This window comes from Argiope bruennichi, chromosome 4, assembly GCF_947563725.1.
Source record: "Argiope bruennichi chromosome 4, qqArgBrue1.1, whole genome shotgun sequence".
Taxonomy (NCBI): domain Eukaryota; kingdom Metazoa; phylum Arthropoda; class Arachnida; order Araneae; family Araneidae; genus Argiope; species Argiope bruennichi.
Genome location: NC_079154.1, coordinates 142618789 through 142639885, shown reverse-complemented (window position 1 = coordinate 142639885; position 21097 = coordinate 142618789). Strand labels below are relative to the sequence as shown.

Sequence of the window (21097 nt, the reverse complement as noted above, 5' to 3'; positions counted from 1 at the left end):
ATGCATAAAAATAGAGCGAAAAGTGTCCTGATATTTATGGTCCCTGAATTCACTAGACTTTTCTAATGAGTTTGGGGAAGAGAAGGGATAAGAAACAGGCAAAGTTCAATAGAAGTAAATTGAAATAATGTTCTGTTAAAAATGTGTATATTCAAAGTTAAAATACCACCAGATTGAATACTTCAGTCTTGAATTTAAAGCCGGCAACTCCCTCGTGTAGGGGAAATTTAGAATAAAATGTTTCGTTTCCCAAAACGGAAACTTCAACTTTTTCTTTTACTTTGTCATGATTGTAATGAAAATCAGTTACTTTTTCAAAATCGTTCAAAGCCGAGGGAACTTGAGAAGTATAGAAAGCGTCTCCTACAGAGGAGGAAACAATCTGCGTGACAAGTGTTGTTTGGCTCCTGCACAGCTTTCCCGGTCGCCATGGCGACGGATATTCGTGACCGGAGCTGCAATCCATGCACGAGACGGTTCTCCTGGGAGCTATTTATTGATATTGCCCCCTCTTCACTTCAGATTAAACAACTGAAGAAACTGGATCTCAGAAGGTCGTGCATCAGAGTTTCCCCTTTTAAATAGTTGGCGATTTTATCAATCCACTGACGAGACGAACTGATAAAAAAAACTTAAGATGTTTGAAACCTGTGTTTAATTTAAATTTCTAAATTAGATGTCAAGTATAAAAATTGTTACTCCTTCGCAATATTAAACGAACAAAATTTAGCACCTGCCCCCTCTTCAGTGAGAATACTGAATTAAAAATGCAGAATTCCAATGCAGTCTAAAATATATTAATATATATAAATAATATATTTGCCTCTCTTTGAAAAAGAATGATCTTCCAGAGCCACTCCTGTCTAATCTTTCATTCAATCTCGGATGACGTGAGCGAAACAAACTGTGAATTCAGATTATTATTAAAAAAAGAGTGCTCTATCTTTAATGGGTATTCACTTCGATTCAAACAAACATTTAGTGAGGAAACAAAGCTTAATGCTGAATTCGGCTATGACTGGAAATTAAAATTTGGGAGAATTCACAGTGCAGTTTAAAATATATTAATATATATAAATAATATATTTGCCTCTCTTTGAAAAAGAATGATCTTCCAGAGCCACTCCTGTCTAATCTTTCATTCAGTCTCGGATGACGTGAGCGAAACAAACTGTGAATTCAGATTATTATTAAAAAAAGAGTGCTCTATCTTTAATGGGTATTCACTTCGATTCAAACAAACATTTAGTGAGGAAACAAAGCTTAATGCTGAATTCGGCTATGACTGGAAATTAAAATTTGGGAGAATTCACAGTAAAAAGAAAAGTTCCTCAAGTTATCAGTATCATAATTTAATTTGAAATACATGAAGCAGAAATACCATCTGTTACTCACACGTCCAACAACTAGACGAGACCAAAGTCCATTTTTAAATTCTTGAGAAAAAATAGAAGGAAACAGAAAATGTTCACACTTCTACTGATGTTCATATTTCTACTAATGTGCATATTTAGAAAGCCATTGAAAAAGAGCAATGAAAGTAACAGACATTCATGGAGTATGGGAAATGCAGAAAAAAATGTGATGAAGGCTATCTGTATTAATTCTACAAAAACTTTATTTTCATGTGAACCAAAATGTCAAATAACTGTTATGAAAGATGGCTATCAAAAGGATATTTGAAGTAACGTTTCAATATTCATAAAAGCATTTTTTTATAAAATGTACTTTTATTGTTGAACTAATAAGTAAAATTATTTTCGAATATTTTTGACTGTTAGGGCAAATTGTTATTATAACTATTATAGGATCCTAAAACTATTATTTGTAAATTCACTACCAGGTGGTGTTATTACACATATGGAAACGAAATTCAGTAAAATTGATTGATTGTCTGATAATTAATTTCTGAAAATATTAAAATAGTATATTATCATCAATACATAAGCACAAAATTTTTAGTATATCAAAAGACGAGTAAAAGAAATTGCCTTATGTCATCTTTGCTAATATGAATGAAATTTTCATTAATAATGTGTAAAATCATGATATATGCTATCTCAAAATCGTTCAGAAGATAGATCTGTACTTTTAATTATCAGTTGGGTAAATTCCTCTTCCTGATTTTTTTAAATGAACAATAGTTGTTCTATATATCCTGTTTCAAGAAGCACTGTACAATTTTATTAGAGATTTAGGAGTCGCCAAATCTAAGGCCGAATTATTTTCAACGAGATCAAGTAGCGTCGTTCCAATGGTCTATTTCTGTTTTAATTTATAAAGAAATAAAATTTTAATTTCTTTTTTGGTGTTGATTGTTTAATAAGGACTCTCAAAATAGGAAATGATTCTTTGCAATTATGGCTATTCATAGATTCCTCCAAAAAAAAAAAAAGAAAAAGAATCTCAAGGCAGTATTGCTTCAAAATCAAAAACAGATTGCATCTACAAACACAATATGTCAATGAAAAAAAAAAACCCTTCAGAAAATATTTGCTGAACTTCTTCAGTGCAACAGTTTATATAGCGTAAAATATATGAAATAAAAAAACATTGAATAAAATACAAAATCAGCGTCTTGTGCGTGGATAATGCAATGTCATTAGACTTTCACAAAATACCTTAAAAATCAAAGAAAAGCTTATAAAGTTTCAATCATTTCTTTTTTTCATTTAATGCGCCTTTTGGTAAAAAGAAATGAAGCATAAAACATTGCTAAAAAGATCTTTTGATAGAAAATTGTTCATAGAAATCAACAATATAATGTTTCATTTAGAAATGAATGGTTTATTTTTCAGCGTCTCCAGGAACTTTTAACTTAAGCCCATTTTATTAACATTAATCGCCAAACTTATCCAAACATTTTTGATTATTTTGCCTCGAAAGAGCTTTTTATAACTACTTTTTATATCCCATTAAATATACAAATAAAAGTATGGATCTTGAATTTATATTTAATTTGAGTTTTTATTTAGTCCAACTTCTTTAGCACATTATTATTAGGAATGAAACATTTCTAATAATGCCAGGTTCATTTCAGGGAATTGTAAAAGAGATTATTTACATTGCTTTACAAATCTGTAAGTTTCTTACGCATACAAATTTCAATATCCATCATTTCTATATTTTTAACATCTAGAAAAAGAAAAACTTGTAAAGATTTTTTTGGTGGGGGGTAACGAATTTATTAGAAAATGTATAATCAAAATATTATAAAAAATAAGTCATGGGTATATTTATAAATAAGTTTTTATTTTTTCTTTACTAGTTTTCTAAATATGGATTTTTTATAATTTCATTTTGGATTCTATCCTGTAAGTGTGGGCAGTTTAGAGACGAACATGATTAACGATTTCAACAAGACATTTTAAAATGGAAGAGACGCTCCAATGGAAACTGGTTCATTATAATATTGGCAGATTGCTGTTCATCTCTTTTAATGATTTGTTTTGCTAAAAGTCTTAAGCGATAATCCAAAAATGAATTGCAAAATGAAATAAACTGACACATGCCAGTTCAAACAATCCATTTCAAATTTTCGCTATCAGTGAAAATTTGAAATTTCATATTCAGCAATTTGAAATTAGTAAAAAATAGCTACTAATTTTTTTTTCTTTCGAAATTTGTTTTCTATTGAAGGGTTAGATGAATGAAAATGAGTTGCACTGAGCGGTCGCCGCCGATGAAGACACGAATAGTCAGTGGAACGCAAGAGTCGAAGAAATGTGAAAAGGAATGATAAATAGACCCCATCTTGCAACAAAAAAGAAACTGATATTTAATAAGTCGTCTAGAAAAATTCCTTCTGATGGAAATTTGGTGTTTTAGGAATAACCCCCCAAAAAGTTATTAAAATTAAAAAAATAACTGTTTAGTCGTATCAAATAATAATATTATTTTTAAACTTTCACAATTTTTACCAAGATTAGTTTTTAATTTTAGCTCCTCAAAATTTAAATAAATAAATGAATTTAGTATAAACACCAAACCACAAAACAATGAACGCGTGTAGTTAAACGCATTCCTTTAAAGGCATAGACCCTTTTCTTCATAATAAATGCAAGATAAATAAATAGATAAATAAATGCAATAATTGAAAGGGTATATAATCGAGGGCAAGTTATATCTTTAAAAGTGTCAATGCAGTCACTTTTTTGTATTACTATAGCGTGCTGCACAGTATCGTCGATATCATATTATTTAATATTCAATAATATTGAGAATATTATACGATATGGCACAATATATGTGTGCTGTTGGTGTCGTCAGGGAATTCAAGTGTATGTTTTTGAATACAATATTTCCGGTTCATGAACGTTCTTTCAAATTTTATACAGAGGTGTATAAAAAGCCTATCAGACTTCGCCTTCTGAGTCAACTTCTACTACGCACCAATCAAGAGTCTCTATAATTATTCAGCTTCCGTTAGCTTTTCGGTGCACACGTTTTTAAAATCTTGGAGAGGTGCTGCAACTCTTAGCCGTCCTTTTTGACTTACTTAATGAGCATGCGCATTCAGTTCGAAATGTTTTGACGTGACAGTCCATTCAGCTTGTTGCTTCAAATGCACTCAGTAGTAGGAAATATTTCCTACTCTCATCCAACCTACATGTCCTTTTAATAAATGACTCTTTATTTACAAATGTAAATCTTGGTATGACTGGGAGGGCAACATCGTCGCGTGACACACGCCATACAAACAGAAGATAACGAATCTTGCGTGCCAGCGTCGTCGCTCGAAATTCCATTGTTTTGTGTAGTTATGGATACAATTTTAATGTGTCTTGTCCCATGTTGGAAGCAAAAATGAGTGAAAGTGCGCTCTAAAGGTAGCATTATTGTTAAGGGTAGTTCAGCAGAGATGAAATCTAAAATATAAATGCATCCTATGGATCATTTCTTTGGTATAATATGATATAAATTGTGTTAATAATGAAGAATTCTATCTGTAAAATGGTTGAACTGAAACCGTTTGGTAAATATGTTGTGGATTTTAGTTAACGGGCTGTAAGAAATAGTAATGTTTTTGACTGATTGTATTGATGTTTCTTTTATGTTTATTATTTTGTCATTTTTCTCAAAAGAATTGTTTTGATAGGTTATTTACTATTTTAATGATAAACACATAAACATCGAAGTTCCATAATTTTTAACTAACTTTAATTGTTAGAAGGAGAATATTTAAATAATAATGAAAGTTCGATGGATAAATAGGAGATCTTGATAATATAATGATTTAATTTACTAAATGATAGTAGCGCGAACTGAATTCTTAAGTTCTTTCATTGTACATTCTTATATATGTTTAATGCATTTTTTGAATATTTATAAAAGTTTTAACTATGAAATGATCTAGCATTAGGCTTTTGAAAACATTTGTTCAAAATATTTTCATAACAACTGTCATTTGGACAGATTGTTATCTGTGTCATCTTTAAGTGAAGCTAGTTTTTACAGGTTTTTTTTTTTTTTATCGAATATGGAGAATATTCATATTCACAATAAAATATCCATTGGTGATGCCAATGGCGAGAAGGGAAAATGCTGTTGAAATGATTAAATAAGCTTTGAAACAAACGTAAAATTAATTAGAAAATTTGTCTTCCTTTTCGAAAGTATTTATCTGCATCGATTTCGTCATGTTTAATATTAATTTATTATTATCAATGTGAAAATTTTAAATGCACCATTTGTTAATTTTTGATGAATAAATGCTTCGGAACAATGAAAATTCGATTATTTTAGATTATTTTAGAATACTTTTCATATAATCAAAATGAAAAAATATTTATTTTTATAACGAAATGGCAATACGAATACTACTTTGAAATTAAATATCAAATTGTTACAACTGAACACAAATTATTTGATGCTTTATTATTATTATTATTTTTGATAATAAATTTACAATAAGAAAGCTGAATGATTTATAAGATGATCCATAAAATAAAATTCAATTCATTTTATAGAAATCACTTATGATGACTTTATTTATTTTATATGTTATCTAGATTATTTTAGATTACTTATTGATTCTTGCTTAAAATACATATTTTATAACTTTAAAATCCTGTTTATTTTAGAATTAGAGAAACATGAAGTATATGTTTTTTTTCATATCAATCTGCTGTGACTGCATCATTCTTTTTGCTTATTTTGCTGTTAACCAGTTTTTTTAAACTGATCAAGTTAACTAAAATTTGAGATAAAAATTCATTCATTATCAATAAATATTTATCAAATATAAGTTTTTATATTTTATATTTCTGATTGATTATTCTTAGCCTTTATTATTATTCTGCTCGATGATTTTGACATAAAATGTTCTCAATTTTTCAAATCCTTTTTTTTTCCAAGTTTTTTTTTACATCATTTTAAGTTTTTATTTCATTAATTAATTTACAAAATATTTTTTTTTCTCTTTCAGGCAACAAAGCAAAAAAAAAAAAAATCAAGATAAAAAGTTCTTTAAATTCAATCAGTTCGCTGCTATTAACAACCGAAGGAGCTCTTGAACTACTGATGAATAAAATAGACACTGTCTAAATCAATTTAAAAATTTATTAACTGTTTTCATTCTTATTTTATTTTTAAAATGATTACATTCTTTTTAAATAAGAAATAAGATTCACTTTTAAGAAAAAATGTCGACTGTATTTTAATATAAACAAAATGTCAAGAGCACATGGATTGCCTGAAGTGTATTATAATATATCATGAAATTGTCATAAGTTAACAGAATAGTGGGATGTTTATGAATGAACTGTTACAGGTTGAGTGTGCGATGCATTGTTGTATATACGTAAGCATGAATGATTCGTGACGGATGATTCGGAATGGGTGTGGCATATTCTACGGGCTGTGTGAGAATGGACGAGTCAATTGAGCGAATCCATAAATTATTCACAAAATTTACAAACTCTTAGAAAATATAATTTTAAAAAGCATATGGAAACTCTATTTGCATAAATAATTATTTTACATCAAAAATTTATATTTTCGGTTAAGATAAAGAGTGGAAATGTTTTGCAGTTCTTGCTTAAGAAAAAACTGCAATTGAACGAAAAAACAGTTTTGTGATATTATCTCTTCAAAAAGAGAATTTATGTGAAAGTATACTAAAAAAATCTTTCATATTTTAATATCATTTTATAAAAAATATATATGATGCTGCATAAAATGCATCAAGAATTTTTTTTTATACAAATTTTGCCATATTTTATAACGGTTTTTCCAGTTAGTCATTTATGGGTACCGAAAATTACTAATTGCTATAATAAAAAAAAATGATGCAAAGATAAAAAAAAAATCATATTCATTATTATTCAGCAATTTAAAGATTTCTTTTTAAAAAATGTTTTATAATTTTAATTTTTATGCCCACGTGAATAGAAAACATATCAATAAAGGAACAAAATAATCTATAGAGTTTGTTTTACCCCTAAAAAGAATGAAAGAGTTTCCACAGTTTCTAAATTCAAAATGAAAAGCCTCCACAAAAAGGGACCATACGCTATAAATACATTTTTCTATACAGCCATATCGTTTATAATTTCTATAACTTTTTAAACCTGTGTTTACTGGAATGTTTTCAACTGATGAATAATTTATCGATAACTTATACAATTAAAGTGCATGAATGAAGGTTGTGATGTAAGTGGAAATCTTCTAGAAAAGTTTAAGCTTTCATACCCTATGCACATTTTTGAACTTGCCTATTCTGCGCACTTGTCCTATTTTACTATGCACAAGAAATTGCATCTATTTATTTTCAGGAAAATTGCGTTTAATGTGGTATTCATACTTATACGTATGTCATTTATAAAAAAGTAAGTACATATAATATTAGAAACACGGATAAAGCTAGTAATATCTATTCGAAGTTTTATTTTTTGTCTTGAGTTTATAAGCAAATTGATCTGAAATATTACTATGTTTCTGAAATGCTAAAAAAAAATGAAACTTTTGTTGTAAAAAGGATACGCACATAAACATGCATGAATGAAATAAAGTGATCATTATAATGTAGAGTATAAAAGTGTTCGCGAGGTATTTACTCGGACGAAATAATTTAGTTCTCAAACCCATGTAACTAAATGAAAAATTTAGCTTAATGAATTAACTATTCCATCATACCAATTTTATTTACTTATCAATTTTGGGATCTTTTTTAATTGAAAATGAAATTCTTATCGATAAAAAACATCTTTTGTTAAAGCACTCTATCGTGAAACTAATCCAGAAATATTTTTTTTTTAACATTTAGTTCAGGGTTTTGTTCTTTAGCACGAAATGTACATTTTTAATTTGAAATATTTTACATAAAAAGAGAGTAAACACAATATCTAAGAGTTATTCTTTGATAATTTAAAATATTTTTTATTTTAGTTCATCGTAGTGAGAATTTTTTTTTCTTGTGATTTGTTCAAATGTTTCAGTTAAGGGAGAAGAATAAACCAAGATGCTTTTGGAATCTAACAGAAACATTCTTTAACACATATTTAATGAAAAAATATATGAGAGGCAACTCTGAAAAAAATCATTTTTCCTACATTTTTTGTTAAAATGTGTTTACTATTCAACAGACATATTCTTCGAAATTAAGTTAAATTTTAAAAAAAATATTTACAAAAACCACTTTAATCAAAATACTATCTTTATTTCTGAACTCTCCCATCGATTTCTTATATAACTATTATTAATCAAATTTTAATCGCAGAACCAGAAGGACAGGACGAAACTTCAACAACATCAACTACAACTACTACACTGGCTACAACTACAACAACAGAAATGACCACATCAACAACGGAAGATCCTACGACTACAACAACTACTACTACTAGTAGCCCCACAAGTACTACAGACACAACAACAACAACAACATCAACTACAGGTACATCTTCAAATATCTTGTTTTTAATAAGAAATAACCCGATGTTACTCTGTATTGAGATGATCAATGACAAGATGCGTATCTAATTTGTATAAGTTGGAATTTAATTTTCTATAAAACAACACATACGAATTAATTTATAGATTAAAGAAAATGATTCAGATCTTGACCTTTCATGGATCGAAAATCTCTACATATCGGGCTGGAATCTTGAATATTTAATAAGAAAACATTTGTTGTTGTTTCTAATCCCAGGTGTTATAACTGCGCTATACTACCTCCGTGAAACCAAAGATCTCTAAAAAGTCCAAAAACAATAGCGAATCTCTTAAAATCTCAAAAATCATAAAATTTAATGAATGTGACTGGGGAGGCTTGATCTGCCTTGCACCAGGGGCATTCAGCAAAGTTCCGTGTTGGAAGGTGAGGGATTTGGTGTGTCCACTCAAAAAACGAGACAGAGCCGTTTGCTATTTTCTAGAGATATTCAGGCGGTGACACCAACCAAAGTACCCAGAGAGAAAACATTTAATGTATATGAATAAATTTTCTAAAAATTAAAAAAAATACATTAAAAATTAAGAAAACTGTTTCTGATCAAAAAGTAATCATTGATTTTGTTCATTAGACAGAGTATAATATAAATTAAAAAACAGTTTTACTGAAATCTCGCTACAATAGAAATTCTAGAAAACCGGAAGTCTTTAAGAAGCACTTTCCAATGAGTTATACATTATTCTTTTTATTTGAAATTCCTATTAGTTTCAGATTTCTTATAATATGGCCTGTAATGAAAGTCTTTAAATACAAAAGGAGAAGGTCAATTTAATAATAAAAAGCGCGATTAAAAAATATGAATTACAACAGCACAGTTTTGAAAAAGTCATTAATCAGTTAAAAAAAAAACTTTTGAAAGTGCTGGAGGCGTTAGAAAAGATTTGCATTTTGTATTCCTTCATTTTTACAACTATCGGTTACATAGGTAATAATAAATAAAGGGTGTACTGACCCGGTTGCTAACTTGGCAGTTACGTTTAAGAAAATATGAGCCCTTAAGATGTAGGTGTTGACTCGACATTGAATTATTAGAAATTAATATTACGACATAATTGAGGACAAAATAGAATTCTCCGCAGATAGTCTCTGTACGCTAATACCAAACTTATTCAGATTTCATTGAGTTAACATTCTTAGTTATATTTGAGATTCTTTCATCGTAGTGGCAACAACCATGCTACTTCTGTTCTGTTTGCACAGATCTTAATAAGTCGATTGAGAATACCCAAATAAAAAATTAAAATGGCATAAAAAATTTAAATCCATTATTAATATGTAACAACTGCATGACTAATCTTTTCAAAAAGGCTGTCGGTTGTTAAATTTCTGATTATTTCTCTTCAAACTCTGTTATTTTTATTTCTTATGGAATTTAGTTTTTATTTTGTATGTTTATATATTATATTATAACATGACACAATACGGTTGAATTTCTTTACATATTGTACTGCGTACAATGAATTTTTGCATTGTTAATATTTGGCTAAGAAACATTCTTTAACAATTTTAAGAAATTCATAGAGAGTTTGATTAAGAATTTTCAAGCTAACAGTATGCTATATAACCAACAAAAATTTACCGCAACTTCAGTCATAAAAATTGTGCTTATACTTTTCTTTTACTTCTGACAATATACAGAGTGATCATAAAAAAAAAAAAAAAAAACTTTTCCGGAATATGAAATCCTATCGGCCTATCCGCTTAGATTATGATTATATAGATTAGATCATTAGATAATATAGATTAGACTCACGCTCTATATTATGATGATTAAAAATAATACAGCTCTTAAAATTACAATTACAGTGAATATACTTCGAAATTTTCGAATGCAACAGCCATTCTTTCCCTGCACTAATCAATCAGCGTATTGTGAAACTATAAATGGCTTTGGCACACTTAACATAAACAACGTACATATAAAACGGTGTAAAGCATTTCCAAAGATCATATGAAGGAGAAAGGCAATACAGAAAGAAGATGGGGGCATTGAAACATTTTATATAATTTATTGAGATAAATACTAGAATTTATCTAGCATTTATAGATCTAGTATCTAGAGATAAATAATAGTATTTATCTCTAGATAGTACTAGAGATAAATACTAGACACAATGTGTAAAGCTTAGCTTGTGGTAAATCTTTAATAAGCAGTATGAGAAAGTTATTTCGTCAATCAAGTGTTCGAACTGTCAGCGAGCTGACACTAACAGGAAAAAAACGAGGAGATGTCTTGTAAAAGTGTTTTATCTATTTGGTAAAAGTGCTGAAGAGAAGAATATTGCCACCAGCGAAATTCCAAGCTAAGACAGGGGCCATGATCCATAAAGACTTTACGTTATTTAGTAAAAAAGAAAAGAAATATGAAGAAACCGCATAAATATGTGACAGACCATCCGTTCCCGCTGTCGTTGAAGTTCATAACACGATTACTATAGGCTCATTGCATAGAGCAAGAAATGTGTTCGTAGTTTGGTTGTATTAAAAATCCTCGAGTTTCTACTCTCTATTCTGCTTATCGATCCCAGTCCTTCAAGATGTTGCAATCTGGAAGTAGCAATAAAATTTCGACTACATTTTTTTAAAAACAAATTTTCTCAAGAGATATGATGAAGATCATAGGTGGACGCTGCGGATATTGTTAGCAGATGAGGCACATTTCATCTTAATTGGGAACCTAAACTCCAAAAACTGCTTTACTGGATCAACGCAAATTCTTACGATGTTGCACCAGCTCCCTTTACCTTAAACTGAAATGATTGTATGGTACGGCATATCAATCATGTTCGCTCTTGGTCAAGTCTTCTTCAATGAGTTCACAAGAGGAAAATGCGCTCCATTACACATGCTCGATATGAGACAATGCTGCAGAGTTCCTAATTCCAGAATCACCGCAGCGAAATATCTTTAACGACAGAGTGTGGATGCGAAGTTGTTCCTCCACACGTAACCAAACGCGTCTTACAAACACTGCAACAACACCTGTCTCTAAACATGATTCCTCCTGCATTGCTACAATTGATACTGTTGCTAACAATTCCCTGCATGCAATTCGTTATCGCTATGAAGGTAGGCACATTGAAACCCTATAATTCAATAATAAGTTTTTTTTCACCTCTCTTGTGCTCTCATGGATCATTTACAATGCTCTTTTCTGCAAATTTTTAAGTAAACAATTTTGTCACACGTGTATCGTTATAATACCATTTATGGTTTTTCGATGCGTTAATCAGTTTGAACAAGGTAAAAATGGGTCTTGTCCTTCGAAAATTTTGAGATTTTTTTTTACTGTTACTGTATAACCGTAATACATCCGTTGTTTAAAATTACTTCTATTTCGAGTGTTTACCTTTAAATAAAAATATCTGAAATTTCTTTTTTATTGGTTGAGTGGATATGTTATCATGAAAGACCTAAATAAATGAATGCTTGCATTCTCTGGTGAGTGTCGACATTCTCATCCAGTAAATGTTGATATTCACTGAAATGACGATTACCTGAATGCTGCTGACACTCACTGAAATGGCAACTACATGAATGCTGCTAACATTCTCTGGAATGGCAACTACATGAATGTTGCTGACATTCCCTGAAATGGCGACTACATGAATGCTGCTGACATTCACCGGAGAAGTCGACATTTGCCAGATATCGTTCTTTCACTATAACAGATATATCAATAGAGGTCCATATCTCGGGGAAGAATTTTTTAAGACCATCCGCATACAGAATGCGTATAATTTAATGAGCAATACATGGCGTATTTTCAGATTAAGAACTGATTTGATTCACTTCCAATTATTTATGAGTATTTTTTATATTTTCTTATTAGGTGATACATTTGGTTTTGACCGAGATAAAAAATATTTTATGCTTTATATTATTAAAATATGTAATCTCTACGAAACATTTACTTAAACTTTTCTTATTCTTCCAGCGAAGGATTTCGAACTCATCGCATGGCAAAAGCTAGAGTTATCATGCGACGTAAACATGATGTGTTGAAAGAAAGTAAAAACATATAAAATAATATTCGCTAAACTGAAATAAATGTACTTTTCTTTTCAAAAAGCGTATATAGTATTTTATGATACAAATATTGACATTCGAAATGAAAGCACTTTAATATCGCAGAAATAAAAATACTTGCATCTTTTGTTTTCGATTCACACGCACGCACACTGAAAACTCTATCTATTCATGGCGAAGATTGAACGATGGCATTTTATGGCATGTCTGAGTGGGTCGCCTGGCAACCAATTTTTTTCGGACCCAGCCAGCTCCTGTGTAAAATAATCATCGAGTGAATGTAGTTCAAAGTTGTTAATTATATTAGACGCCGCCCCGGTGCCTGCGAAGAAAATGTTTTCAAAAAACTGATTGTTTTTCAAAAAATTTATTTCGCGAAGATCATAAAGATCACTTCTTAGCGTACTACCACATAATAGTACACTCTTATAGCAACTCATCATAAATTAAATCTATAAATTGTATTCTACTTATTTAGTCATAATAATAAATTCAGCTTTAATCTCTAGAAGAGCCTACTACGGAAGCTTTAACGACAACTACAACGGAAGCTACTACTACTACTACTACCACCACCACCACCACAGAACCTACAACAACGTCAACAAAACAAACAACTTCAACCACCGAGGGAGAAGAATCGTCCACAACGTCCACTCTTATACCTTCCACCACCACCACAACAACAACTACTACTACAACCGAAGCTCCCACCACTACAACCACTGAAGGTAAAACGTTGCACTTGTTTTCTGTCGGTAACCACTTTCTTCAGCACTCATTCCACTTGACACCATATGTCTAACAAAACAAAATTTGGTTTTTTCAATAAATTACAATAACAAAACAAAGCGACAGTTGTAGAAAGCAATTCTGTAAAAAAAAAAAAAATAATAACAATCTGATTAATTAATATTAATCTGAATAAAATTCTGTAAAAGAAACCAATGCATCCGAAAATTTTGTTATTGCAACCATAAAAAGTAAATCGTTACATCCATTTTCTATTTACAGCAGAGAAAAACGTGAAATGTAATGAAGCAAATGATAAGACTTCCATTAAAAACAACGAGAAACTTTTAGTTGATTTATTCATTCTAAGAACTGCTTTTGATAATTGTGTTAAGTTTAGCTCGGTAATCTTTCTTTCTCTTTTTTTTTCTTTTGGTGAAAATATTTAGGTACAAATCACATATTGATTACTGAATTAAACATGCTGTATACATTTTAAGTGTATTTTTCTATGCATTTGCTTTTCCATGGAAAGCATTATATATTATATTTGTATAGAATTATAGTGTCCAGAATAAAAATAATTTTAAAATATGAAAATCTGAGAACAGAAACCAGATATCATTGAAATTACACATCGAAGAATAGGTAACATTTTAAATCAAAGACAGTGTAAAGTTTTTTTTTTTTTTTTTTTTTTTTTCATGAGGATTTTCGAAGTTATCACGGAAAAAATTGAAAATAAAGAAATCGGGAAAAGTAAAAATAGTTCAAAGGGAAGGTACATATGCATTCTTTCAGAAATTATAAAATTTTATATTTTAGCCTATTTTATTATCAATATGCGAGATCATTTGGTTGTATGACAAGAAGATGACCAGACTAAAATATTCCTAATGTTAACTTTTAGAAATGCAAAAGGGAAGCCTACCCTTTCTTTCTTTTTTAAAGAAAAATCGTAATATTATTAATGGATCTGAAAAATGGAATCCGGGGAAGGGGGAGAGAAGGACGAGAAATCTAAAAAAACAAATGAAAGATGCTAATAATGATTTCAAAATGAATTCAAATTTTACCAAAGATTTCAATCATATATTTGTAAACTGAAAATAAAAAAGGCGCGTTATTATATGTTTCTTGTCTAAAAAGAACTTCCAAGATACTGTTGCCTTATTGTAAAATATAAAATCACATTTTGTATATTTCAGAACCTATAACAACTGAGAAAATAGAGACAACTACGACCACTACCACAGAAATTCCAACAACTACTACAACAGAATCAACTACCACAACTTCTGAGGCTTCAACAACTACTACTGCAACTCCAACTACAACCACAACTGAGTTGTCAACTACCACTACAACTACTGACAGTCCTACTACTATGACAGCGACAACCACAACCACTATTTCTACCACTGAGACACCTACAACTACGACGGAGAGCACCACTACAACAACTACAGAGAAACCTACAACTACTACTGAAAAAATGACAACGATAACTACTACCGAGAGCGCCACTACAACAACTACTGAGAAACCTATAACTACAACTGAAAGAATGACAACGACAACGGAAGAATCCACGACTACAACTACTACTACAAAAGTGCCTACAGCCGCCACCACCACAACAACAGCAATCCCGACTATTACTACAACTACGGAAGCTCTAATAACTACTACAACAGAAAAACCAACGACAACCACAACAACAGATGCATCAACTACAACTACGACAGCAGAACCTACAACGACGACAACTACAACAGCACCCACAACGACCATGTTACCTACAACATTACGACCACCTAGAACGGGTAATTTCAAATTTTTCTTAGATTATTGTTACAGATATTGATTAGACAAAATCTCAAAATATTCACAATAGTGGGAATCTGTCAGGGAAAAAAGAAAGTACTTTTTACAGTTTTCAAGTAAAGAAAAGTTTTGCCTTTCTAATTGCTTGTGAGAACACTTCAGAACAATGTAACTCTTAATCTTTCATTAATAATTATTCTTAATTGTTTAAATTTTATTATACTAATGTATTATTTTTATTTAATTAATAATCTTTAATTAGGAATGCATAAGTGAGGCTGCAATAAAATGAATCGGGTTCCATTTTCACAAGTCATTAAATATTAAGAACCAACTACAGTCAACCATAAAATAAATTGAGCACTGGAACCCATTCGGATTTGAACGGGATCGGATAATAACATAAAATGGTTTTCAATCGATTTATCTTCATTGTTTGATTCAGATGAATCGATTGAAAACCCTTTTATTTTCATCGATTATTTCGATATACAAATAGAGACATTTATATTGTTAAAATTTGGTATCAATAAATCAATATGAGGTTTTAAGTACTCAAATTTAAAGTGAATGTGATTGAGAGATACATAATTGAGAATTTTGTTTCGTGGGATTTCAATAATAATGATAATAAATCTTTTCGTGATATTTCAGATGTTGTTTATTTCTTCAGAAAAGCAGCCGGAGTGTTCTCTCCTGAAACTTTCTCGTATAGTCTCTAATAAATTAGTTTCACTACATTGTGTATTATTCATTACATGCCGTGGGCGAAAGTTGTGGAAGAATCATTGGAATAAAGATAATGCAAAAGTACAGAGAACTGAAAATGTGCAATTTAGACGCATTTTTCATGACCAATTGAAACAAAAATGTGACACAGAACTGCAACTGTAGTCGCTAAATCAAATACAAAATTTCATTGATTTAAATCACTGAATTTATAGGCATGCGAAAGTACAGACTGATCCCACGACAGATGAAATTCAAAATTTGGCTAAAAAACTACATTTTGAATGCCGAGCCTACGCACCAAATTTTATTCCTACAGGACTTCAAGTTTTGTAATTATTGATTCAGTTTACTTGTCCTGGAGCAACCGGACAGACAGACTTCCATCAGAATGGATTTCGTTTAAAATCTCATATATTTCTTCAAATTTGGTCTTAAGCCTGCCCAACATGTGACATGCCCGTGGAACCTGCTGATGGAGATATGCTGCTTCGAAACTACCAAAACTTTGTAGATAATCCCCGATACTTGCAAAGTTTTTTTTTTTTTTTCAATTAGAATCAATTGCCAAAATGGGTGTCTTTGATGCTGATGGTAGAGCGATGTTAGGAGATGGAAACGAGACAATGGTGATGATGTGAGTAAAGCAGGAAATAGGATAAATAGCTGGTGTTTCCAAGTGGTGTCCTCAAAAATTGTTGGAAATTATGGGACTTGAGACGATAAGTGCAACCCAATAAAGAACGAGAGTTTGGTGAAAAATCAAAGCGATGGAGAGGTGTTTTGCAAAAAAAAAAAAAAAAAAAAAAAAAATGGAAAAAAGAAACGTTTTTTTTACTATCAGTAAAGATAAGGTCATTGATAATAATAATATAATATATACAAAATGTTTTCATGTATTATATATAGCGATTTTCGGAACCAAATTTCACCAATGAATGCCCTCGTTACCCAGTTATCATCCTCAAAATCTCAAAAGAAGGGTTCCGGATTTGGACAAACTCTTCTAGGTTGATTGTTTACAATTTGTATACAAATAAATTTCGTTCACCTTTTTTTTTGTTACAGACAATTATGATTAATTCCATATCCATATTTGGATATCGAAATAATCGTAATTGATTTATTTCCTTACTCGATTTTTTAAAATCGTATTTATGGTTATGAGATTCTATTTAAAATCGGATAGGAATTAGTGCTCAACTTATTTTGTGATCGATAAATTAATGACTACCACAATGACACTGACAATTAAAATCTGGGCAATTACTATCAAAGTTCCAATAACAAAACAAACGACTACTGTAAAAGTATGGCATTACACCAACAATGTCAGCTGAACTTTAATCCTCAAATATATATTACAACTTATATATTACAATATACATTACAAGGATCGCAACTCCAAACAATTAAACTCAGATGGCAAAATTTTCAGGAGACAGAATTCTCATTCATTTTATTTTAGAAATAGATTTATCTACTGATATCCATTATATTGCATCAATGCACTGATCAGCTCCGAGTAAGGAAAATACTAAGGCTTTCTGAGTTTGATACATATCAAACCCTGGAAACAAGAGGATACTGTATATACTCCTATTTGCGGAAAGGAAAATGATAGTAACCATTACTGAAACTATAGAGAAAGTTATATACTTCCAATTTAAAAAATAATAATAATGAAGATGTAAATAATTATATTTTAGGATCTATGAATAAATTTCTATATTGTTTCCCTATTCTATTAATCATATTTAATAAAATATTTTTGAAACATTAACATTTTAAACAAAAAAAATTCTTAAGTTGTACTCTTGGCCCTAGTTGGCGCTACTGAAAAACAAGAGACGCTCCAGGCTTAAATCGCTGACAGATAACTGTTAGCGGGCTTGTAAAGTGCCATAAGTCACAATACACAACAAAAAATTCTACAGTTAAAACTTGAGAGTTATTTAGCTTTGAATTTTATTATTTCAAGCCAATCAATAGTGATTTCGAGTAAGAGCGACTCGTTGATTTATTGACTTTTCGCAGTGAAATGGGTCATGAAAAAATTAGTGATATTCTTAACTTAATTCATTGATTATTTATGTCTGATATCTGCCACTGAAATGATCATATCTCAGATTTTTAATATGAGAATTCTTGTAAAAAAAAAATCACCCTGAATGCATTTTTTTCGAGATGATTTAAATTTCAAGTAGAATATAACTAAGCAATATATTCGCTATAATCGCTATAATTCGCCAATAGCTAATTTATAAATCGTCAAATGTTACGATTGGTAATTTTTTTTTATAAAATAAGGAATTTTTTAATGATTTTTTAGTACATAATTATTTTTGCTGAAAAAATGACTAAATCTAAATTTTTTTGCAATCGTTTCGTCCTGTTAGTTATATGTAATAAACTAATAGCATTCAATCAACAATATTAAATGTATCCTAAAATTAAATAAAATGAAATCTCCTCTTCTATCCATGTAGTCGTGGCTAAACCAAGTTGGAGCATTTTTTTTAGTTCATAAATAGAATCATTTCAGAAAGGAATGATCCGATTTTTTTTTTCTGGATATGTTGTTTTTGCTAACTAAACTTAAAAAATATTTCTAAAAAATTAAAAATATTATTGTAAATGCTTTATTTGTTTAAAATTTGATCATAAAAGCGCGATGTACTTAAAAAACAAAACAATTAAAACATAATACAGTTTGTGCAGATAACAACATGTTGAGATGAAATCTCATTTCATTATGAAATGGCGTATAGTTTAAAATAAGATTATAATTAAAATCATTTTATAGTAGCACTAACCTTCAGTTAAAGTTTTAGAAAAAACCGTACTCGCCAAAGATTTTTTTTTCTTGCATTTTATGCAGGATTGTTAGTTAGATGACAATACAATTTATTAAAAAAGTTTTTATAACGTATTTCTTTAAATAACATTTAAAACTGGTGAATCTTAATACGTCATTTCAGTTTGCTTGCTCTTCCAATTTGTCCGCTTAGCAGTTTTCACGGACCGCAGAAATTCAGCTATTAAAATAGTCAAATATATCAAACTTTTTAACTCGACTCATTTTATTCGCAATAGAAAAAAATATTAGTGTGTTAAAACACCCAACAGAATCAAGGGAATTTTACTTCGTTTTTCAGTAAAGCCTTTGATGTCCCTTCCTGCTTGATTTGCTCCTCGTCGCCTTCTGAATCTTTGGCTTACTGAATCCTTCTCGTCTCGGGCGGTCGTACCTCTTGATTCGATAGCTTGGAGGCGAAAGGTTTAATAATGTGACCTGGAACTTCATATTTAGAGAGTATTGGCATTAATAATGTATATGTTGGACTCATTCACTACTTGGTTTATCATCAACCGTGAAACATTGATCCTGTTTCATAATATAATTTGATGCATCATCAGATCATGAAACCTTCTAACAACAGGATGTAAAGCCGTCATTTTAGCATACAAAGACCTGCGTTTTCTATCAGCATTCTGAACAGTTGATAACTTTTGCACTGTAATGCAGCAAACATAAAAATCTAACCATAAATCTCTCAATAAATTCATGGCGAATTCTCTCTATCGGATTCGAATAGGAGGAGTACACATGAATAAATGACTATGCGCACAAACATCAAATTAGAATCGAGGCTTAAAAGGAGAAATCAGACAGAATTTATTACATTTTCCTAATTTTTTTCTTCCGAAATGGGCCTGTTGACATCATGTGATAACAGCTAGTAGATAAACATTTGCTGATATGAACTCTCATCAAACGTACAATTTTGATCATTGATCTTCCTGCACGTCAGTTTTCTACAGACTATAATAAGTACACTGCATTTCTACTTTTGGTCATTCTAAAACTGATCCCTTTCTGTACCTTCAGGGACAATTTTTAACATTTAGCAACGACTTGTTTCGATTTCCTCCAGGCAAATTCTACAACGAAACGGGAGACTATTTCTATCCCAACATGGTGAAGAACGGGAGCGCAGTAGACGAAGTGAAGGTCACCAACGGACCCATTGGCTTCGGGAGGGCCATCCGTCTCGACGGCAACCGCAACGGTTCCTCCAAACAGTGTCTCCGGATGCACGTCATTCCCAAGAGCGACCCGGACGCTGCTTGCTTCGACAACCCCGAAAAGTGTGACTCTGGAATTTCGTTCAGCATTTGGAGCAAGATAGTCTTCTTCAGAAATGATGACGTGGACAGATATATTTTCAGCACAGGTGAATAGTTTTAAAAACTAGATTGGAATAGATTTCTCTTTTTATAATGCAATATGATGAAATGAACCCTTTATTTACCGATGTTACTTTAAAGTACCGTTTAAATTTGGCTGAAATCTTGGCAATATGGCTATTTTTTCTAACAATATTTAAAAGAACGCGGAGAGAGTATTTCTAATGGAAAGCAGTCTATATCAACTAAAAAGAACATCCATTTTTGAATTTTTAATTAAATTAATTATTTTAATTAATTTTTAAAAAGTTTTTTCGTCTTCCTAGGGTTTATTCCGTACCATAACGTAACTAATGGTTCAAAAATAAATTTGAAAAATGGATGGAAAAATATTTTGATAAATAAAGGGTTAAGAGATAAGAATGCACATCTAATCAAGTATTTTCCATCTTAAATTATAGACGAGGAAATGAAACGTAACTTCGCTACTTGGTGCTTATTTTTTAGGAAGAATCTCATCACAATATGTCCGATTGTTATTTTCGATTTAAGTAGGTTTTGTTCGGCTTAAATCGCACATGAAAATTTCGTTTCTGGAAAAAGAAAAATGCTTATAGATGTGAATACAATTTCACA

At 30.5% G+C, this 21097-nt stretch overlaps 1 protein-coding gene across 1 annotated transcript in view; it reads left to right on the top strand.

Annotated features, from left to right (window-relative positions):
* Nucleotides 1-4870: 4870 nt before the first annotated feature.
* LOC129966487 (uncharacterized) overlaps nucleotides 4871-21097 on the top strand; it is a 64337-nt gene continuing 48110 nt past the window's right edge. Inside the window, exons 1-5 of the mRNA XM_056080915.1 lie at nucleotides 4871-4975; nucleotides 8720-8896; nucleotides 13492-13713; nucleotides 14923-15540; nucleotides 20209-20508. Coding sequence (XP_055936890.1) covers nucleotides 4933-4975; nucleotides 8720-8896; nucleotides 13492-13713; nucleotides 14923-15540; nucleotides 20209-20508 — 1360 coding nt within the window. The 5' untranslated portion in view covers nucleotides 4871-4932. The remainder of the gene's footprint in view (nucleotides 4976-8719; nucleotides 8897-13491; nucleotides 13714-14922; nucleotides 15541-20208; nucleotides 20509-21097) is intronic.